Source organism: Nannospalax galili, unplaced genomic scaffold, assembly GCF_000622305.1.
Source record: "Nannospalax galili isolate Female #2095 unplaced genomic scaffold, S.galili_v1.0 scaffold66, whole genome shotgun sequence".
Taxonomy (NCBI): Eukaryota; Metazoa; Chordata; class Mammalia; order Rodentia; family Spalacidae; genus Nannospalax; species Nannospalax galili.
This window is the reverse complement of record NW_008356058.1, coordinates 3,254,259-3,277,100: the sequence shown is the minus strand read 5'-3', so window position 1 is coordinate 3,277,100 and position 22,842 is coordinate 3,254,259. Positions and strand designations below refer to the sequence as shown.

General features: G+C 48.1%; 1 protein-coding gene across 3 annotated transcripts in view; it reads left to right on the top strand.

Annotated features, from left to right (window-relative positions):
- Igsf9b (immunoglobulin superfamily member 9B) overlaps positions 1-22,842 on the top strand; it is a 59,034-nt gene that overhangs the window by 10,698 nt on the left and 25,494 nt on the right. For 2 of the 3 annotated variants that reach the window (XM_017803486.1, XM_017803487.1), the window contains exons 3-16: positions 1,949-2,095; positions 7,903-8,054; positions 8,369-8,486; positions 9,529-9,670; positions 9,901-10,046; positions 12,518-12,660; positions 12,903-13,043; positions 13,130-13,246; positions 13,487-13,637; positions 14,412-14,523; positions 16,661-16,836; positions 18,208-18,434; positions 19,216-19,300; positions 21,680-21,841. In XM_017803486.1, coding sequence (XP_017658975.1) covers positions 1,949-2,095; positions 7,903-8,054; positions 8,369-8,486; positions 9,529-9,670; positions 9,901-10,046; positions 12,518-12,660; positions 12,903-13,043; positions 13,130-13,246; positions 13,487-13,637; positions 14,412-14,523; positions 16,661-16,836; positions 18,208-18,434; positions 19,216-19,300; positions 21,680-21,841 — 2,019 coding nt within the window. Of the gene's footprint in view, positions 1-1,948; positions 2,096-7,902; positions 8,055-8,368; positions 8,487-9,528; positions 9,671-9,900; positions 10,047-12,517; positions 12,661-12,902; positions 13,044-13,129; positions 13,247-13,486; positions 13,638-14,411; positions 14,536-16,660; positions 16,837-18,207; positions 18,435-19,215; positions 19,301-21,679; positions 21,842-22,842 lie in introns of all 3 variants that reach the window. The other variant, XM_017803485.1, reaches the window with a different exon arrangement.

Sequence of the window (22,842 nt, the reverse complement as noted above, 5' to 3'; positions counted from 1 at the left end):
TAGGAGATAAAGCAGACCTGAAGCTCTTCTGAACCAGCCTGGGGATATGGTGAGGGGCCGGGAGTCCAGAGCAAGCTAGAGAGAGGGCCCACTGGGAGGGAGCAAAGACTGGAGGGAGGGAGGGAGTTAGACAGAACCATCTTTCCCCATTTGTGATGCAACTTGAGCTATAGGATCTGCTGTCTGCATGCTCCCACTCTCCCCTTCCTGGCCCTGAAGTTGAGGTGTCCTATCCTGAGCCTGGTAGGCATCTCCACCTTCTTCTGTCTGTGTCCCAAGTCCTGGTGAATGCCTGGTCTCTACTTCCTCTGCCACAGTCCTCCCAGTCCTCCCTTTTCCTTGCCCCCCCCTTCATGTCTGGCTCTGTAATTATTCTGTCAGAGTGACCTCCCAGTGACTCACTGCTGCCCCCTGCCAGCCTGCCAGTAAGGAGGGCGCAGGGTTGTGTGCATGTGTGTTAGAGTGCTTGAGCTGAAAGGAAGGGAGGAGGCAGGCAGGACCCTGCAGCTTTTGCTTTAGTCTCCCCCCACCAGGCTTCTGAGTTTTGAATTGTCTTCTCTCAGAATGCATCTTAAAAAAAAATCTTGTTTTATTTTTATTTTTATATGTGTTAGTATTTTACCTGTATGTATGTAAGTGCACCTGTGTGTGCAGTGCCCACAGAGACTAGAAGTGGGCACTGGATCCCCTGGAACTGATGTGGATGGTTGTTAGCTACCATGTTGGTGCTGGGAACCAAACCTGGGTCCTCTGCAAGAGCAGTGAATACTCTTAACTGCTGAACTATCTCTCTAGCCTCTTAAAATGCATTTTTCCTCCCTCCCTCCCTCCCTCCCTCCTTCCCTCCCTCCATTTTTTCCTTCTTTTTCTGTGGTGCTGGGGATAGAACTTTAAGCATTGCTCTTGCTAGGAAAGTACTGTACCATTGAGCTGTACACCTGTCTCCCCTTCCACTAAGTTGTCCATCCTGGACTCTAACTCACAGTCCTCCTGCTTCAGCCCCCTGAGTAGCTAGGATTATAGGCCTGTGTGACCACACCAGACCTATTCCTGTTTGTCCTTCTCCTGAGCCTATGTCTCTCACTCCACTTTTGTCCAGGGTTGATTTTGATAGTCTTCTTTTTAGGCAGGTTGCCCATACTGAGGCAGGGAGGAAAGCAGAGGAAGTGGTGGTCTCAGTTTGGATGAACATAGGCTGGAGTGGACTGTGAGGCGAAAGGAGCTCCTGAGCTCCTCTGTCCACTGCAGTGTGGGAAGGGGCTCCTTGCCATGCCTTAAGTGACACTGAAGTGGCCTCTTGATGGAGCTAAGGAAGAACCTCCAGCCTTTGCCTTGTTCTTGGGTTCATAGCCTGATGCCTCTAGTTCCTTCCAGGCTGGTCTTTGCAAGGATATATAGTCTCAGGTACTGATGACAGGACTGGGAAGAATCCTAGCATCTGGCTCCTAGATTGCTTTTCCTCTGCCTATTAAGGGAAGTCAGATAGAGGGAAACTGGGTGAGACAGTACTGAACACCTAGCTGGGACAAGGATGCCCTGGGGCCTGTTGGGCACCCTCAGCCCATCTTTTCTGTTAGTATTCTCCTTTCTCTCTCTTCTCAACTCTGTGTCCCTCATGACTTGGTTTTGTCCTAGATCTCCAAAAGAGTGAGTGTATTCCAAGAAGTGGAGGCTGTTCTCAGTGCCACACACAGCAAGCTGCCCTTGTAGGCTGGGGCAGGGGCATCTGAGGAGGGGCAGTGGCTCCAGAGCCAAGGCATTTGCCTTTCCCTTGTCACTTGTTGCCTATGAGGAGTGCTGACTGTCATTTTGGGACCCTGCGATGAGAAATGGTCTGAAGATTATGATGGGTCCCCTGTCTTTGGCTGGGTTAGTCGGGGTCTGCTAGACTTGCCCCAATAGCTTGGCTCTGATGGCCTCCTGGGCTTTTTACACTGTGTTCCTCCAGGCCGGGCCAGTCTTCATGATAAAGCATCTCTACGGCTGGAGCAGGTGCGCTCCGAGGACCAGGGCTGGTACGAATGCAAAGTGCTTATGCTGGACCAGCAGTATGACACCTTCCACAATGGCAGCTGGGTCCATCTCACCATCAACGGTATGTACAGGCTTCTTGGGAGTTGTCCAGGAAGGTGGCTTCTGTGGCCTGCTTTGGAGGAAGCCCCTGTACTAAGAGGGAGATAAGGCCAACCCTGGCCCCATGAGGTCTTAGCTGGTCCTTTAAGTGCCTTCTGGGTCAGTGGAGTGCACTGGGACAGCAGCTTCCTGTGTGTAGGGTGGCATCAGAGGTCCTCTGGGGAAGACTTGAATCTGCCTCTGGGAACCACGAAGATTGACGGGTCACTGTTGGTGTCATTTTCTGGCTTCCAATGACCTTGCCAGCCCAGAAAGTGCCTTCTCTCACGCAAAATTCCTAGATTCTCTTTTAGGTTGCTTCTTTAGTTTCTTGTTAAATATATTTATTTGTGTAATAAGTACGGAGGGTCTATTATGTTCCTAGCCCTGTACCCGATGATGGATAAACAATGTTGAGCAAACCCAGACCTGTTCTCTGCTTGAATGGGGTTTACCAGCTAATAAAATGTGGGAATCCTGGGAAGAGGAACTGTTTTTAATGGCTGTCAGTTATTTATAGCTCAGGTTAAATGGATTGTGCTATGCATAGATGCTTTTCAAGTGTTTGGGGCGAGGAAGCATAGATGAGCTTGCTGAACCCTCAGGGTTTTCCCAGGCTGGAGGGCTCTGGGTCCACAGTGGAGATGGCATCAGGGGTTGGATCTTCATGGAGGGAGAATCTGTCTCCTCTTGTGTCCTTGGGAGTCCTCACTCAGGAGGAGATGTAAAGGAGCCAAAAGGCTGACTCATGTAGAGAGTGGGTAAGGAAAACATTTTCTTTTTATTTTACTTTGTTCTTTTGGTTTGATTCTTGTTGTAGTTTGTTGTTCTTTGTCATTTTCTTCTTTTTTGTTTTTTGAGACACAGTTTCACTATGTAGCCTTGGCTGGCTTGGAACTTGCTATGTAGACCAGGTGGGCCTCAAACTCTCAGAGATCTACCCACCTCTGTTTCCTGAGTGCTGGGATTAAAGGCATGTGCTACCATGCCTAGCTTTTCATTTTTTGATTAATGACAAAATGAACTGAGCTCTTGCTGTGTGTCAGACACTGTGCTAGTTACTGAGGTCTTAACAGCAAGTTCAGATGTGTCACATCCTGTATAGGTCCTTGCAGTTTTAGTGTCTCGAATTTATGTCCTAGCTTCAGAGACTTTTTCCAGAGGGTTCTGCCTTGAAGGATGGCTTTATCCTCCCTGTCTAGTGGGGTTGGATAGGAGACTCATAGTCTTTCTAGGCCTGGGAGCCTGTCCAGGGTCTTAGAAAAACAGAGTATTCTAGTTTTCTTTAAAAACAAAAACAAAACCAACCGGGTGTGGTGGTGCATGCCTTTAATCCCAGCACTTGGGAGGGAGAGGCAGGTGGATCTCTGTGAATTTGAGGCCAGCCTGGTCTACATAGTGAGTTCCAGGCCAGCTGGGGCCACAGAGAGACCCTGTCTGGGAGCCTGTCCAGGGTCTTAGAAAAACAGAGTATTCTAGTTTTCTTTAAAAACAAAAACAAAACCAACCGGGTGTGGTGGTGCATGCCTTTAATCCCAGCACTTGGGAGGGAGAGGCAGGTGGATCTCTGTGAATTTGAGGCCAGCCTGGTCTACATAGTGAGTTCCAGGCCAGCTGGGGCCACAGAGAGACCCTGTCTCAAAAAGACCAAAAAAAAAACAACTTCGGGCACATACTAGTCTCTGTGTTTATGTTTCCCAACTTTTTTTTTTTTTTTCTCTCAGAGCTGGAAATCAAACCCAGGGCTTTCTGCAGACCAGGAAAGTGTTCTACCACAGAGCTACACTCTCAGCCCTAGAATAGCTTATTCTATCAAGAATATTGGCATATGGCACAGGACACTTTAAAGTTAGTGTTTCAAGGTCAGAGGTGGCTCAGTGACTAGGTTCTTGATGTTGGCTCCTCCAAGTCAGTCCCATGAACCTGATTAGAGGCATATTTTAAATCTTGTGTGCATTATGTCCAACACCAGTCAGGTTTTGAGGGACCGAGCCAGCTGTAGTAGGCTTCTTATGAGGAGCCCAAGCAAGTTATAACTCAAAAAGTAGATTGGCTGCTCAGCTGATTGAGCACCAAGCCTAGAGACCCTGTGTTGTTTCCTTTCTCTCTTGTGTCCTTTCTATCTGCCTGAAACTGCCTTGAGGTTTGTCTATCTCTCCCTTCATCTGGTTGATAGTGTTCGTTGCAGGAACTCTAGATGTCAGCCATTCAGCCAACACTTCTGTGATGGGAAAGTAGAGTTGTTTGGAACTATATATAAGGTATCTGTCTTAGTTTGCAGGAGTTGATTACTTAGGATATTCTGATTGCCCAGAATGTAATTCATATAGTACAATACCCTTAAAAATTTGGCTTATTTCCCAAACCCAGTGTCATTAACAGTGTCATCCTGGGTCAGTTAAGTTACCTTTCTGAGCTTTGTTTCTTCAGTTAGAAAGTCTGTTTGCAGGGTATTGTGAGATTCAGCAGACTGCTGTGTGTGATTGTGTCTTCAGCACTAATTAGCTGAAGGGAGTTAGGGGTAAGATGTTGGTCTCCTTTTCACAATGGGGAAAAGGACAAGCAGATCAAAGTGTGGTTGGCAGGGATATCTGACTAGAAGCCATGAAGACTCTTTTTAAAAAATATTTTATTTTATTTTATGTGTATGAAGGTATTGCCTGCATGTTTGTAAGTGCACCCATGTTGTGCAATGCTCATGGAGGTCAGAAGAGGGTGTTGGATCCCCTAAAACTGGAGTTAGGATGTTGTTAGCTACCATATGGGTGCTGGGACTCGAACCTGGTTCCTCTGCAAGAGCAGCCAGTGCTCTGAACTGTTGAGCCATCTATCCAGCCCCCAGAAGACTCTTTTTAAACGTCCTTTTGAATCTACCAGAAAATATCCTTTCAATACATGTTTTCTAATGTCCTCTATATGCAGGCTGTAGGGGTCAGGCGGAAGCATGACCCAATCCTTGTGTTTAAGGCTTCAAATTAGGTCAAGAAATGATTGCTTTATGCCTTTAGGAACATGGAAAAGGAATAGCTTCTCTGAACACTTGACCTCTATCCGGAGACTTGGCCAGGGAGAGACTTAGGCGGGAGCAGGGGGTGAGGTGGGAACAGTCCTCCATGAGAGGGACCAGCATGTCCAGGAACTTGGTGGGAGACAGCAACTCAATTAGGGAGTGCAGGTAGGTTGTGGGCATGTAAGTATTGGGCAGGGCACTGAAGCTGAGCCAACATCTATGCTTGAGAACCAGGGCTTAGCATAGAGTGCAGTTTGTCACCACCCAGAACAGATACCTCCCATGTGAAAGAGAGCTCCTGCACTGCAACCCCCCTTGCAAATTTCTCTCTTCTTCATGAGCTCAGAGGTTCCTTTCAGTAAAAATACATCTACCCTGGACAAAAAGAGGTGGGCACTGGCCTTTTGTCACTTCCAGAGCGGGATGTTTAGTGTTAGGCATTTTGTGACAGGGATTATTGGAAATGGAAAGGCCAGCACAAAAGTCAGGTTATAAATTGTCTCATTTCCTGCCTGTGCTTTCTTTGAAGATGAGTTGGTTGGAAACAAACCCAATTATTTCTTTATCACATATAAAATACTGCCAAAGCCCAAGCCAAATCTTGCTTTAGGTCTGGTGATGGCTTGGAGGGGAGGCCAGCCTATTTCTAACCTGCGCTATTAATTATAGGGTGCCTGCAAGAAGAATTAAGCTTGGAAATACAGCTGGCAAACTAACACCTAATTCAGTAAATAATTGAGAGTCAAACCATTATTTTCCTGAAAACTTGAAATTGTTCAAAGTACTTTTCTGATTAGCACCTAAATAATAAAGTAATTATGTAATTAGTAATTAATTTGTCACTTCAGGATGTAATTTAATTTATTATCTTTTCTTTTAAGCTTTGACACCAGAGGTAATAGAGGCTGTGGTTGAGTTAACTGAATTTCAGGGCAGGCTGGGTGAGGGTGGGCTCTGAGATGAGCACACATCATCAGGGCCTAGAAGGTGGGGTCCCAGGACACATTTACGGGGACCTGGGAGGGCTTTTGCTATTACACTTGCCATGAGTATATTCCTGAACACTGAGTGAGTACTGATTTTCTTGAGGATGTGTTTTGTGTGATGAAGTGTACTTCTTATTTTACTCTATAGTTCCAAATGTCCCCATATGCCTACGCTGAGCTATGGGCCTTGGAGATTAGAGGCCAATGGTCAAACTTCTGAGAGGATTTATGTACTGGCATTTTATGTTGGTCTATAGATGTGTATGTTGTAGGCTCATTCATTTATTCATTTCATTCATTCTTTCATTCAACAAACATTTATTGAGTACTATACTAAATCCAGGAATCATGCTAAAAGCTGAGCATTCAGTGGGACTGCAGAAAGGTGTTTGCTCTCAGAGAGCACAATTTCCACTAATGGGGAAGGATAAGAAGCAGGTTTCTATATATATGTGGACTTCAGTTAGCATGCTTCAGTTAGTGGTAGTGCTTTAAGTGAAATACAACAGTGTAAAGAGGTAGGGAATGCTGGAAATAATGTCTCTGATGGACTGACCAGGAAGGCAGAGATGACATTTAATAGACTCACATGAATCAAAGCAACAGGATATGGATATAGAGTTCCAGGGAGACTACACTGCAAATGGAAAGGTCTTAAGGTTTGAAGTTCCTGCCATGCATGGGAAGACACAGGAGGCCAGTGTTGTCAGAGGCAGTAAGAAACTATCCAGAGATGAGATGAGTGTGGCCCAATCCTAGCATCCTCTCACTAGCTCTTGGAGCATGGCTATGTGGGGTCTTCCTGAAGCTTCTCCTTAGTCTTCAATGGCCCCCAGGGATGATAGTGGGGGTAGTGATGATAGAGTAATCAGGGTTTGTTTTAAGCATTTTCCTGCATTTTTACACAAGATCTTTCATAAACTTTATCTCATTTATTCCTCACCTGAGTTCTAAAGGATAGAGGATTTAGATAAAGCCCAGAGACAGGAACCTGTCCAAGATTATTTGGCAGGCTAGCACTTGAACTTGGTCCTTGAGAGAAGCTCAGAATGGCCTGTGTAACCTAGCACTTTGGGCTTTGGTGCTGTCATTCAGAATAGCCATTTTGTTAGACCACGGAACTGATAGTCCAAGAGGTCAGAATTGACTAGATTGTGTCTGCAAGCAGCTCAGGCAGAGGGGGCTGAGTCTCTTAAAAGCTGATCATCCGAACAGGGTGGAGTATTAATCACACCTTCAGTGCATGGAGAGGATAACCTCTCAATCAGAGGAGAATTAAGAAGGGAGTAGCATTCAGAATACACTACTCACCTTTATTTGCAGGAGCCAAAGAGGAGGCAGGCAGTGGGAAGATTTTTCTGTCTGTAGAATGAAGGGAAAGTAAAACTGTACACCTTTGGCCTGCAACCTGTGTTAGGCCTAGACCAGATTTACTCAGGAAATATCCTGCAAATGAAGGGGCCTGTTGAATCTGGGATGCAGGAAGTGGGGTCTCTGTGCATCATGATAATCTTGAAAGTAGGTAGGAGATTCTACAGTATTATTTATGTGTTGCCCTGAGCAGCTTCTCCATAGTAGATATTCAGTAAACACTTTACTGGGGAGTAGCTAAGTTCAATGGGTTGAATAGAATTTGAAGCCAGCCAGACTGAGATTGGGTCCCAGGTCTCCCCTGTGATATAGCGGGTAGGACTTTAGGCATTCTACCTTTGTTCCTTTGTCCTTGTATCTTATAGTGAGAGTACTGTACAAGTGGGTGGGTTCTGTCTCTCACCTTCCCTGTCTCCTTTGCAGCCCCTCCTACCTTTACAGAAACACCCCCCCAGTACATTGAGGCCAAGGAGGGTGGAAGTATTACCATGACCTGCACAGCTTTTGGGAACCCCAAGCCCATCGTCACCTGGCTCAAGGAGGGGACCCTTCTCGGTGCTAGTGGAAAGTACCAGGTGCGTGTGGCTCCCAGCTGGATATTATAATTGCTTCTCCACTCACTCTCCCTTCCTGTCTCTCTCCTCCAGGGCAGCTAGACACTGATACCTGCCATGAACACAAGTCCAGGGTAGAGACAGGCGAGCTTAGTCTAGCCTGACTACAGGCATTCTGCTGCTTCCTGTAGAGAGTTAAATAAAGAGGCACCTGACCTTTCTGCTCCAGTGCATGTGTCTCCAAGGCCTTTTCTGGCTTCTGTAAGCACATCTCTCTGCTTGAGAGACATATTGGTAAGGTCCACTGTTAAGTTCTTTCGGTTCTTGGCCCCCAGGTGAGTGACGGCAGCCTGACTGTGACATCAGTCAGTCGGGAGGACAGAGGCGCCTATACTTGTCGAGCTTACAGCATTCAGGGCGAGGCTGTGCACACAACCCACCTGCTTGTTCAAGGTAGGGGACCTTTTCAGCATCTTTATCTCTGGAGCTCTGTAGGAGGCTCGAGCCCCTCTGACCCACGGAGAACATTTTCTCAGGGCATAGTGTGCTCAACTGGAGAGGTGGAGGTGCTGGGTGGGGTGCCTATCTCCCACCTTGGCCAGCTGAGAAAAGGGCATCCCATGATGCAGCAGGGCAAGAGGCACCATATTGAGTTCTGATTTCCTTTGTCCACCATGTTTCTGCCTCCTCCAGAGAGGAGAAACCCTTGGGTCATTTATCCATTAGTGACAGCATCAATAAGTAAAGATAGGAATATAATTGAAGCACCTGACATTTAAACAATGCCAAGGACAAATAGAGCTGGGGTCTCTCTAGTCAGCTGAAAGATGCTGGTCTGTTTGGCCTGGACCCAGTGTGCTTGAAAGGGGCTGGCTGAACAGTCACTGTGTAGGATGGACAGGGTCCCAGATGGGGGTCTCTGCTTCCCCACCCTCTGTCTGCTACAGTGACAGTTGGAATTAAAGGCAGTTGTATCTAGTTGGCAGGGCAGCTGTGGTGGCACTCACTTTTCTTGCTTTTGAGGGCAGGAGCCAGGGCCACTGGTGGGAAGCTGTACACTCTCAGGGGAGGGCCAGGGCCCAGTTTTGCTAAGGCCAGGCTTACTAGTTTCAGGGCCTGCTGGAGTTTGACCTTTTGTTCCCCAGCCTCCTCTCCCTCAAGTAACCTTTGGAACTCTGACTGGGTAACAGTATGAGGTTCAGCCTATTTTAGAGAGAAGATCAGGCCTTGCTCCCTCCTGTCTGAGCCGTGCTATAGAGCTGGGCAAGAAGGATGTGTGTGTAGGTTATAGATGGCTCCTTTGGGAGCTATGGGGTAGGTGCAAGTGTGGCATAGAAGGATGCTTGGGCCTCACAGCAGCTTGATGTATCTGTGATGACTGTCTAGGCTCTGCTGACTTGACACCTTGTTCTGAGTATCCCAGAGCTTTCTGGAAGGACTGATGTGGTTGTCCTCCCCATCAGGAGAGGTGATGTTTATTCTCTGTTCTCCCCAGGGCCTCCCTTCATTGTTTCCCCTCCTGAGAACATCACCGTCAACATCTCCCAGGATGCTCTGCTTACCTGCCGAGCAGAGGCGTATCCTGGCAACCTCACCTACACCTGGTACTGGCAGGATGAGAACGTCTACTTCCAGAAGTGAGCAGCACCCTGCTCCAACCCTCTCACATGGGTCCCCCCACCCCAGGTCCCTAGGAGCAAGGGTCTCTGCACATAAGGGCCCTGGTAGTGCCTGGGAGAACAAGGTTTCCTTGCTGCCTCTAGGGGAGGTGGAGAGACTCACTGCTACTTGGCTTGTGTGTCTGCTGCACTCCCTTCTCACCTCTGCTGACACTCCACCCCTCCTTGTCTACTTCCTGGTTTTGCAGTGACCTGAAGCTGAGGGTGCGGATCCTGATTGATGGGACACTGATCATTTTTCGGGTAAAGCCAGAGGATGCTGGGAAGTACACCTGTGTCCCTAGCAACAGCCTGGGGCGCTCCCCCTCAGCCTCGGCATACCTGACTGTGCAGTGTAAGTAGGGTGAGGGAAAGGGCTCTGGGCATTCCCATAGGTTCAAACCACTCTAGTTAGAGTAAAGACCACCATGTTTTGGGGGGGAATGGATGAATGCCTGAGGGGGGAATAAGGACTACTCCAGAGGAGGCCATGACAAGGCTAGCCAAAAGGGTGAACTGATACTGGCAGGCATCTTCTGTAGGCTAGGCATCACTGTGTGGGTGTCAGTCACCTGATTCATTGATTCAGGCTTAGGTCAGGTTCAAGGATAAACAGATCTTAGCTTTGAACTTTTGCCCTTCAGAATGGTCATCCCTGTACTATTGAGTATTGGCCCACCTCTGGACCTTGAACTGGTTGCCACTGGTCACATTTCCCTAAATGTCTGAGGGAGCAGGCTTAGTTTCTCTGCCAGTTGTACTCTGCTTTTCTACATGCTAATAGTGCATGGTGAGGGGAAAAGGACCCTTCTGGGTGACCTGGTCTGGTTCCCATACCTGGCTCCTTCTGGCTGTCTAGTCCCTCCATTATGGGGTTGTGAGATCCAAATGAAGGAGCTGCTTAGCCAAACTCATGGAAAGCTTTTATGTGAGCCCAAACTAGTCCTGGGTGCCCTAGGTTGCCATCCCACCTCCTAGCAAGCTGGGCACTGTGAGAGAGCTAGAAAGAAGGGTGGATAATGAAGATTAATGTCTTCCTTTTGATTCATGGATGGCCTTGTCACTTAGGCAACAAAGGCTGCAAGTTGTTGCTATAGGTGACAGACCTCCACCATTATTAGAAGGGTTATGTGGAAGAATTACATATGCCCAAGAACACAAGTGGCAGAGTGAGCAGTGTAGCAGGGTGGAGATACCTTCATAGGTCAGCTTCTGAGCTGAGCACAAGTTGGAGACAATCTGAGTGAGGACTTATAGGTTTTCCTGATGGCTGCACAGATCTGAAAGGTCTGCTGTTGAACAGTCATGGGTGAGGTGGTGAAGCTCTGTTGGACCTGCTATGTCCCACCTCACCCCTCATGGTTACGCATGTCATTTGTTTTCTCATCTCTTTGGGATGACTTGGCTGCCAGAGGCAAAGGCTTTCATTCTCCTGCACTGATGACAACTCACTTGCTGTGGTACGAGTTCTTGACTTTTAGGAGCTGGGAAGTCCAGGACATCTGATGCATCCCACTAGACCTGTAGTAGGAAAGAGCAGGAGGTTCGATATGCCAGATGTGTCCCCAGCTGTGCTGGAGGGACAAGGGCAGGAGCAAGGGGTGACTGCTAGCTTGCAGTGTGTCTCTCCCTCTGGGCTAGATACAGGTAGAGCCACCTGGACTAGAAGGTGGCAGTGGTACAGGAGGGAGCAAACCAACAGGGATTGGCCTTCAGAGTGATGACAAGGCAACCAAGATGAAGGCTCTGTCCTCAGAGCTGTGGGCCACTGTTCTCTTGAAGGGGCGTTTTGGCTTCCCCAGCTCTCCCCAGCACCGGTGCCACCACCCACCCCCACTTGTCCATTTTTACCTCCTTCCTGCCTTCAAAGAGAATCCAGGGGGTTGAGATTTATAGGTAGGTGAGACAAGGATCTTTATTTCTGCTAAAGAGCAGTGTTCAGAGTATTTCCCATTCATAAACCCTTTGAAAACCTTGGAGAAAAAAAAAAAAGACTATCTTACAAAAGTAGGAAGCTACATCTAAATATATAACTCGGCCTGGTATTTATGTAAGGCTGTTCTCTGAAGAACTCAGAATGCTTAAAAGGTACCAGCTCATTCATCTGCACAGCCTTCCTAGTTCTGGATCCTTTTCCTCTGTAGCCCTAGGGATACTGGGGAGAAATGAAAGGAGGTGACTCAGGGCTGCAGGGCCTCTTGCTGTGTCTGTCCTGTGGTCAGGGTCGATTTTGCCTTTAACTGCAGAGTCAGATGGGAACACTGAGGCCAAGGGAGGCCAGATAATCAACAGAAGGAATACCAACCATTAGATGGGGGCTGCCTTGTGATTTAGGATATGAAGAGATTGACGGCTTATTTCTGAGAAACTCCTTCAGGAGGGGGAGTAGTTGCATTGTCATTGTTGGCTTGGCAGTTCAGAATTTAGGGGCTGGGGTAAAGTCTGTGGTGAGACCCATTTCTAAGTACCAAAGATGGGCAGTTAAAAAGGTGCCTTTGAATGCTTCTAAGACTTCTTAAACATCCTAAAGTTCTTAAAAACTTATTGTGGTAGGTTGGGCAGATGAAAGAAGTGTAACCTGCCCTAGCCAGCTGTAACTGGCTCCAAGGTAAATGACCCTGAACTGTAAGTGCTAGAGAGCTAGGTTTGTTGGTCTTATTAATCACCGTGGCTCTAGCTCCTAGCACTGTGTGGAACATGGAGTATCTTTTGCAGATGCAAAGGCTGTCCTTTGCAGATGAATGTCTGTGTGTACAGATTACCCTCCTGTTTGGATTGTTCACCTGGATTCTCTCATGTTTTCTTCTCACCCTGCTCTTTTCACAGACCCAGCCCGAGTCCTCAACATGCCCCCTGTAATTTATGTGCCCGTGGGAATCCATGGCTATATCCGCTGCCCTGTGGATGCAGAACCGCCTGCCACCGTGGTGAAGTGGAATAAGGATGGCCGCCCTCTACAGGTTGAGAAGGTATGAGTGAATTGCATGTCTGGGTTCTGGTTCTTTGCCAACCACACTCCCCCTAAAAAGACTGGGAAATCAAAGAACACTGATCTGGCAGGAGTTTGGCTGTGCTGCAGGCCCATGTCAGATGTCTTCCCCAGCTGAGCTGCTACTTGGTTTAGCCCAGTTCAGATCCTTCCCTGAAGTGTCTGAGGTACAGTGCCTGTGCCCTGACCATGGCTTCCTGCTGTCTTGTCTGTGTATGGCAGAACTTGGGTTGGACCTTGATGGAGGATGGCTCCATTCGCATTGAGGAGGCCACAGAGGAAGCCCTTGGCACTTACACCTGTGTGCCTTACAACACCTTGGGAACCATGGGCCAGTCTGCCCCTGCGAGACTTGTCCTGAAGGTGAGGCTTCAGGGGTTTGCATGGCCTCTGTGGTGGGCAGTCTTCCTCTGGCCATCACTTTACATGTGTCTCTGTGCTGTCCTTAGGATCCCCCGTATTTCACGGTGCTACCAGGCTGGGAGTACAGGCAGGAGGCTGGCCGGGAGCTGCTTATCCCCTGTGCAGCAGCAGGGGACCCCTTCCCTGTCATTACCTGGAGAAAGGTACCTGGGCTCTGAAGCTCCTGGACTATGGGGCATGTGGGGAAGACCCAGTGGCTGGTTCTGCTTGGATCTGTGTTAACAGGCTGGATGTTGGGTGGTAAGGCAACAGTGGGTAGTCATGACACAGGACCCAGGAATCCCCCCACCATCTTCATCTTTCTTGGACTCCTGAGCTATGAGCACTCCTTCCCTACCTGCTTCCCTGTACCCACTCTCTTCTCTTCCTCTTGTATGGTCAAGGTAGGGAAGCCCAGTAGAAGCAAGCACAATGCCCTGCCCAGCGGGAGCCTCCAGTTTCGTGCCCTGAGTAAGGAGGACCACGGGGAGTGGGAATGTGTCGCCACCAATGTGGTCACGAGCATCACTGCCAGCACTCACCTCACTGTCATCGGTACGTGGTTGGGCAGGCCATCTGGGGTGACTGTCTCCATTCTGCAGGTGTTTATCCTAGGTCTGCCCAGAGTCTACCACCTGCAGCCCTTGGCCTCTGTAGGTTTGACAGGGAGGGTTCACACTTGTGCCATCGTGGGGAACATAGGCATGTGGAAACTGGAGGGATTGGAATGACAGAGAATCAGGCCATACAGCACCTTGGGTGTACTGAGCTGCCTGTGGGCTATGCTGGTGTCCAGAGCCTGGGGTAGGAAGAAGTGACTAACGCTTCTTGTTGTGATTATTCAGGACATGTCAGCCTGTCTTCTTGTAGCCTGTCCATCTGACAAGGCCAACACCGAGCATTCCTGCTGGTTTTAGGCTCTGAGCCAAGTTGGCTGCACCTTATCATTCACAACTTAGCAGGGGAGCTGGCCATCCTGCCCAGTGTTAGGTCCTTCATAACCAGTGAGACCTGGCCTCAGTCCTGGGCCCACTGTTGTCTGCTGTGTGGAACGTGGCTGTCTCTTGTGGTTGGAGACTAGTAAGGGGAAGTATTGATGAGGAAAGTTCTAGTTTCCTTCTGGCCTGTGTTCTTGCTGGTGATAATAGCCTACACAGTAGGAGGGTTCTCCTCTCTGACCCTGGGATCTTCCCTGGTCACTACTACTTCCCATAATACATTTTGCTTCTACATGCTTTGGCCTCTCCCAGGTCCCCTACAAGAAGATGATGGGGACCTAGCAAATAGGCTCAGCTCCCCTTGGTCTGAGCTGTTTACCTTGGTCTCCAGGCACCAGTCCTCATGCCCCAGGCAGTGTCCGGGTCCAGGTCTCCATGACAACTGCCAATGTGTCCTGGGAGCCAGGCTATGATGGAGGCTACGAGCAGACATTCTCAGTTTGGTACGGACCTCTGTGAGTCAGCCCCGCATGCTTTGCTCTCTGCTTCTCCCTCCCATGCCCCACTTGGGCCATCCCATCTGTCCTATCCCATCTCATTCCTGGGTGGGTTAGAGGGTCCAAGGAGGCTGGGGTCTGCACTTGCGAGCCCCGAAGACAGCAAAGTGGGCCAGACAGTGATTGGATTCTTTTGGGTGCTAAAGGTGTCTGTAAGGGACCCAGGGCACCTTTGTGTTCCCACCCTGAAGGTTTGGAAGTTGATTTGAGCCTAAAATGTCCCCCTGAAGCTCTCTTTTGAGCTTCTCTTAGTGCCCGTCATTTCATGTCCTGCCTCATTCATTTCCTAGGTTCCTAATCTTTGAGGGTGTTGTGAATCAGCTGAACTGTAGGGTCTAGTTCTGTTCCTTGCCCAGAGGTTCCAGATACCAGTAAGGAGAACAGGTGCTCCTGTCCCTGGCCTTGTCTTCAGTGTCTATATTTCTCTCAAGGATCCTGTGTCTCTTGTTTTTAATGTCTGTTATTAACCAGATCAGTGATTTAAGATCTTTGCCCAAAGCTTAGGCTAGGTAGGGATCTTACAAATATATGGACCAGGAAGAAGATCTGAGGCGTGGAATGATGGGAAGGGAACCCCAGTGGCATTCCCTCCCCTTCACCCCCTAGGGCTTTTCCCTCCCCATATTCCTGTCCCAAGCCCCAGAATGGCAGCTTTCTGCTTCATGGACAACATCCTTAAGTGGGAAAGATGAATGCTTTACTTCCTCCTCCTCCAGCCGGGTTCAGTCTAAGTCTGGGGAGGAGGAACAAGCAGACAGCAGTGTTGACCTCAGAGAGAGCCCTCAACAGCCCAGGAGTTTGCTGTTTCCCTGGGGTTCCCAGATGCATGCATCTTCTCCAAGTTTTGAGTTCTCTGTGAGTGAACTGCACCTGGATGTGGGAGCTTCAGTCAGAACACTCTCCCATCCTGTCTGTGTTTCTCTGAATGGGGAGAGGGTCTCAACATTACTGCATGGGGGCGTGTTGCAAGATGTGTGGCTCAGGAAGGGGCATCTGGTGTGGCAGAGCCATCTTTGGGGATGGATGCAGGTCTGGGCACAGATAGGGCCTTTCTGTGATACCTGGGTGCTGCTCTACACTGCTGCTCACCTGCATCTTTATCGCACTCCACACACTTGTTTTGGTGTTTTGGTGGGGAAGAGTGGGTGCTAAGGTAGAGGGAGTCTCTTTCTCCCCTTTCTTACTGCCTCAGCTGTGTTTAGACGTTTGGTACTTGCTTTTTTAAAAAGAATATTTTTTTGCTGTACTTTCTTTTGCCTTAGCTCACAGTCCTGGGCAACACACAGTAGTGGTAATGGGTCTTAAAAGCTAGTGGAGAACCTGTGTTACAGCTCAGGGCCGCAAAGAGCATGCCAGTCACCCAGGACAATGTCTCCTCCTTGTGGTGCGATCATGGAACTACATCTGCAGCAGGTGGCTTCATTGCCTATTGGGAGCTGGGAAGTCGGTGTGGCTTTAGAAGGGAAATCCTTACTCTCAGTCTCAGTACTCCTCATCAGTATAACCTTCTCCTTGATTGTGATTTCTAACCCTTAAGGTCCTGCTGCAGGAAAACCCCTGGTCATTTTTGTTACATATGTTGGATGTCCTCAGATGCCCCAAGTTGGATCGGACTGAGCAAGTTTCCTGAATTCCTCTGGGCCCTACTTTTGTCTCTCCTCAGTAGACTGGACAGCCAGGGTCACCTGGGCTCCTTTCCCTAGTCATGTTCTTGTCCGGCAGCTCATCCTTATTTCCAGTGTCTCTATTTTGCCAAAACAGAGCCCATTCATAGAGGGGTACTCAGAGTGAAATTCTCTTACAGTGCAATTGGTAACCTGACCGGTGTCTTCGGCATGATTTATACCCGAGGGTCCCTTTTTGTAGGGGAGATACCAGGATAGGGGAAGCCTGGCACCATGAGGGTTGGCATAGCTAGAGCCGGGGAGGTCACCCCACCTTGCTATCCCTCTTCCTGCCCTTGACCCTGGGAATGCTTGTCCCCTCACTGCCTTTTCCTTGAGGGAACTTGCATGCCTACTGTTCTCTCCAGTGTGACCTACCCTACCCCATTCTCCCCCATCCCTCTCTCTCTTTTGGCCAGGATGAAGCGGGCTCAGTTTGGGCCCCATGACTGGCTGTCCTTGTCAGTGCCACCGGGCCCCAGCTGGTTGCTAGTGGATACTCTGGAGCCTGAGACTGCATACCAGTTCAGTGTCCTCGCCCAGAACAAGCTGGGAACCAGCGCCTTCAGTGAGGTGGTCACTGTGAACACTTTAGGTGAGGTCCTGGGGCTGGTGTGTCTTGGGGATGTTTCTCAGCAGAGCTGGGGTAGACAAAGATGATGATGACAGTAATGGCCCTAGATGTAACATTTAGGGCTTAAGTATGTGCCCAGTATCTTACTAAGTATTCTCTGTAATGTTTCCGTTTGCTTTCCCAGTAAGAATTTGCCATGCTCCTTTGCAGGGTTTGCCTGGTCCCATATCATGGTATTTTGGGCCTAATTTCTGTGGCACCTTCAGATGGAGGGAAGAAGTTTTGTATTTTACCCTTCCAGGTTCAGTGATATGTCTGAATGCTTGGTGGTTCTACAGGGGGACAGGGAGTCCTTCTGTGCTGCCTGGCTGCAGTTATCTGGGGTCAAGAGAGGGTGTTGGAAGCAGACTCTCCCCAGGCGGAGTTGAGGTGGGGTATGGCTTCAGCCCCTTTCTCCTCTGTGGGCACCAGGTGCAAAATGCCCAACCTAGACTCTGAAATGCCTCTACTGGGCCTCATTTTTGAGCTCCAGAGCCCGAAAGGGAATTGAAAGCATGAACCACATTCTGTAAGAAGATTTTACTAGTTCTTGGAGTGAGAACAAAAGATACAGTCATGTGCCACTTAACAGTAGGGATACCATCTAAGGATCCTTGAAGTGTGTCATTAAGCAACATGGTCATTGTGCAAATGGTGTATTTACACAAAAGTACATAGTATGGCATAAGAGGAAGTGACCCAACCAAGAGACATGGTGAACATGAGGTCAGTGGGGCTGATGGTGGTGGAACAGAGTAAACTGTTTCACCAGAAACCTTTCCTATGGTTGGAATACATTTTAGCCATAAAAATATAGTGTAGTAAACACATAACTTAGTAGCATAGTTGGGTATTACCATTACCAAGTGTTCTGTGCTGTACACAGCTATACTTTATATGATCAGCAGTGCAGTAGATTTGTTTGTAGTTTGTACTAGTGTCACCTCAGATGTGTGAGTAATATGTAGTTCTATGATATTATAGTCGATGCTCTGTTACTAGTACATAGAAAACGTTCAGTTCCATAACTACATGGGAACACCATTACAGACCCTTGTTAATTTCCAAGTTGTGTGGCACATGACTGTATTCTTCTCTTTTTTCTATAGTGCCCATTGTTTCTTCTTTCTTCCCTTTTGAGGAGATGCTTGGTTCTCTTTCAATTGTCCTACTCTGAAGAGAGTCATAGAGCTCTGGGTCAGCAGCCCCGACTCCTCTTTCCTTGGATCAGGAGGGCTACTGTAGGTGACACTCTCACCCCCTGAAACATACTCATCCCCTGTTGGTCTCTGTCTCCTACATTGGGTTGAGAGTCGTTAGCTACCATCTTTCTTCTTCCTTTCCCTTCTACAGCATTCCCTATTACAACTCCAGAACCCCTGGTGCTGGTTACCCCACCAAGGTGCCTCACAGCCAACCGGACCCAGCAGGGCGTGCTCCTGTCCTGGCTCCCACCTGCCAACCACAGCTTCCCCATTGATCGCTACATCATGGAGTTCCGAGTTGGGGAGCGTTGGGAGATGCTAGATGATGGCATTCCAGGCACTGATGGAGAGTTTTTTGCCAAGGATCTGTCACAGGCAAGGGCTTTAATTTTCTTGCTTCTTCTTTCCAGATTCTGGAGTTGGTATGAGTTTTTATAAAGCCACTGAACTTTGAGTGACCCACCTCAGGGGTATAAAGTCAAGCCCTGTACTGTCCTTTCTTACCTGTAGTCTTAGACTCTCCCAGGTCTGCGGTCAAGGATTGGGCTTCATCTCTAGACCAGAGCTAGATTGGAGGCATTGGGGACTAGTGCTATGCAGATAGTTTTTCTCAAGTACAGACACCAGCTAGGGCAAAGCAGGGTGAAGCCAATAGGGATCATCAGACTCATCAGCTTCCTGGTTCTAGCCAGGGTGAGCTGAGGAGGCTCCAGAAGGATTGACTTGTAGGTTAGCCAAGAGAAGGACAGAGTCCCTGGAAGAAAATGCATTCATTACCTTTTTCTGGTGGACCCCTTTAAATGTGAACATCTCTTTTTCTTGAGAGAGGAAGAAGTTTGTTTTATAGATAGAAAATATGTCATGAGTCCTTCTATTTCCCATCCTGGATGCTCTTTATAGCCAGCTGGAATTGGCTCACTGCACCTTTTGAGAGCTCATTATACATCTATTTTTCTGGACTGTCAGTGGCCTCATGTTCATAGCTTGAAATCCACAAGAATGGGACTATGTAGATTACAACCATTGCCCAATGGGAACAATCACTTACCATTGAATACTTCCCAGGACTCCAGTGCTCAGGTTCCATGGAAGTCATGTGCAGGCTCAGTACTGGTTGTTCTGAGTCCCTCAGCTGACTATTGTCCCTGGGTTGTAGGATACCTGGTATGAGTTCCGGGTTCTGGCTGTCATGCAGGATCTGATCAGCGAACCCAGTAACATCGCCGGTGTCTCCAGTACAGGTACTTTGGGGTCCAAAATTATTGAATAACTATTGGGACACATGAGAGTCTTTTTAAGAAACAGCTAATACAGGAGGACATGCTGGGTTGGAAACTTAAGCAGGTGTCTAGTTGAACTCTCCTAAGTCCTGGCATTTCTGAAGCCCATTAGATCCATGCTTCCATGACACATGGTGGTGCTTTATCCAACTGCAGAGCTGGGTTTCTGATAGGTCTGTAGGATAGTCATAGAAGGAGTTCAGTGGATCTTCTCGTTACGGTTGTCAGAATATGCTGTTTGCCATACATATTGTTTCCTTAGTGCTATACTCTGTAATGAGGGTGGCACCATGAATTAGAGGGAAGAGATAGCAGGTCAACAAGTGTTTGGTGGATGCCTATTATAGGCTTCCTTATAATTATGTGGGTTTTATTTGGAAAATTGTTGTTTGGTGTTGTTTTCCTTCCTTCCTTCCTCTCCCTAGATTTTTTTCAGACTAAATAAAGCCAACTCCCTAGCATTTTCTTCATTTATCTTTCTCTTGGCATTGGTCCCATTTCTACACATCTTCTCTCCCTTTCAGAGTTCCTGAAATCCAGCAGAATCCCTTTCCAGGGAAGTGGTGTCCTTGGTATAGGAGAGATTTTTGCTTAGTGAGCCAGCCGTGGCACCATTTCCTTGGGCACAGAATGACTGAGACCTCTGCAAGGGTCTTGGCCAAAAAGCTCTTGTAGAGAGCCTCTTGGAGTCATAAAAGTATCAGTGTGGGCAGGCTGTGGGAGGGAAGCACTGGAGCCAAGGGTGCATGGGGAAGGGGAGGAGTTGAGTGTGATTTTTGTCTCATATGTTAGGCACCCTGGGGCTTTTGTGTAAAACCAAAAGGGTTTCTCCCATAGGCAGCAAAACTCGGCTGCTTCTGTTTTGGCTTATCTCCAAGGAAGACTCTGAGAGATGGAAGAACACAGAAAATAGCTTGCAGCTAGAACCAAAGTAGACAGCTGAAGTGTTCTTGTACTCATTCTGTGAACTGTTTGTACTCAGTAGCCTTGTGCCTGGCTCCCGAAAGGAAAGGAAGCATGCCTGTTTAGAGAGTTCCTCATGGGTGAATGAGGATGCAGGAACAACAGCATTCCCTGTAGTTAAGTCCCCTATTCCCAAGGCTGTTGCCCATCCCCATAATTTGGATTCTTTTTAATCCATTCTTATTATGGACACGGCAATGAACTCTGGCCAGATATATCATAATTTAGCGACTTTCCCTTTGATGCACTTTAAGACTGGCACTTACTGATCTCCCAGCCCTATGAGTGCAGTACAATGGGCTTATGTCTGATCCAGACTCTGTGACTAACTAGCTTGTGAATCTGGCACAGGTGAAGCTCAGTCTTTAACTGTAGAAGGGAGAACTAAGCCCATGTGGTCATCCCTGCAGCTTCAACCTTCTGTAGCCTGAGTGACCAAGACGTGCTAATCCCTGCTGTAGGAAGCTTTCATCTTGTCCTGTAAAATATTAGAAGATGGGTGGGTCTGGGTTCACAATTCCTTTCCCTCTTGTGGTACTTTATCCCTAAGGTATCTTCATTCTGCAGATTGGCATGAGGGAAGGTAGAAAATTCCAAATGGGTTACAACAACTATGCTCTTGTTAGGGACTGATAACATGAGCCAGTTATAGTGTCTCACAAACTCAGCCAAACACAGTGTCTTTACAGTCTGGGCACTGTCCATGTGTAGCTCACAGGGTTCCTATGGGAGGACCTGGTAACATGCATAGACGTGCTTTCCTACATTCTTGGTGATACCTCTAGAAGATGACTAGTGATTATTCCCAGGAGGGAAGACATGGATATCATCTCCTTGTAAGCTACAAGGAGGTCAGTTGACTTTTGGAGACCATCCCTTTCTAACTTTCTTCACACTGCCATACCAACCCATTCTTGGTGATACCTCTAGAAGATGACTAGTGATTATTCCCAGGAGGGAAGACATGGATATCATCTCCTTGTAAGCTACAAGGAGGTCAGTTGACTTTTGGAGACCATCCCTTTCTAACTTTCTTCACACTGCCATACCAACCTCTTTATTTTTTTTTTTTGGTCTTTTTGAGACAGGGTCTCCTTATAGCCCCAGCTGGACAGGAACTTGCTATGTAGACCAGGGTGGCCTTGGTTTCACAGAGATCCACCTGCCTCTGCCTCCCAAATGCTGGGATTTAAAGGTGTGCGCCACCACGCCTGGCCTCTTTACATTTCTTTAAAGATCCCGTGTTAGAGTGGAGTGTGGAGGCCAAGTCCCTAGCCTTGTCTGCTGCAGAGAAAAGTTCTTTAGAAGAAAGTGTCAGTGTAGGTAGGAGAAACTGTCAGGCTTGAGACCCATGAGTGCTCCTGGCCCCGCTTGCAGACATCTTCCCACAGCCGGACCTGACTGATGACGGGCTCGCCCGGCCTGTATTGGCTGGCATCGTGGCCACCATCTGCTTCCTGGCAGCTGCCATCCTCTTCAGTACTCTGGCTGCCTGCTTTGTCAACAAGCAGCGCAAGCGCAAGCTCAAGCGGAAGAAAGGTGGGTGTATGTTCCCTCACCTTGCCTGGCCTAGGTCAGGTATTCCCTCGCAGGTGGTAGACCACTGTAGTATTTCTTCTCTGGAAACAGGAACGGTGGGAACTTGAAGGTAGAGTTGCTGGTGAGATATGATTTGATTTGCCTTTTTTCTTTTTGTTAATAATACTTTTATTTATTTTTTGAAAATTTCACGTATACAGTGTATTTTGATCTTCTCTATCCTACACTGCTTCCCTTCAGTTTCTTGGACCCACTAACCTGTTTCCCTCCTGACTTCATGTTCCTCCTCCTCCTCCCCCTCCTCCTCCTCCCCCCTTCGGCTGGGTCCTCTCACATCTCTCAGCAATCAAGAAAATGCCCCATCGACATGGTCACAGATCAGTCCAAAGGAGGAAATCCCTCAGTTGAGATTCCCTCTACCCCGGTGTGTCAAGTTGACAACTAAAGCTATCCAGCACAGTCACCCTTAACATTTAAAAGTTCATAGTAGAGCATTGGGGCTACAAGAAATTGTGGGTTAGTCAACAGTTCTGATCTTTAAGTGGCTTTTATTAGGTTGGAATTTTGTAGTGTATGCTTGGGTTGAGAGTGGAGATCTTGGCTTAGCAACCCTTGGCTTAAACTTATATTCAGGAAGAAAAAAAAGTCTTCTAATGCTTTATAGGTTCATTAAATTATCTCTTGTGGCTAACTGTGGGTAGAATCTGATGTTCCTTGGCTAGACTAGGGTGTTGGATGGCTTCAGTTTGCCTCTCTAGATATTCTCCAGCTCTGGAAGGCTCTCCTGCATGGACATCAAAGTTACCTATGTTTTCTGGCTTTCTGCACGATATGAGAAAGACAGAGAGGAACTTGGGGTCAGCTCATTTATTTTTCTGGCTCCTTCCAGTGAAGTAGTCAAAGGTTGCCATGCCCCTCAGTTGTCATTGCTTTTGTCTAGGGGCTTCACTTGGTTTTCCTTTCTGTCTCTTCAGATCACAGTAACCCTTCCCTCCCTCTGT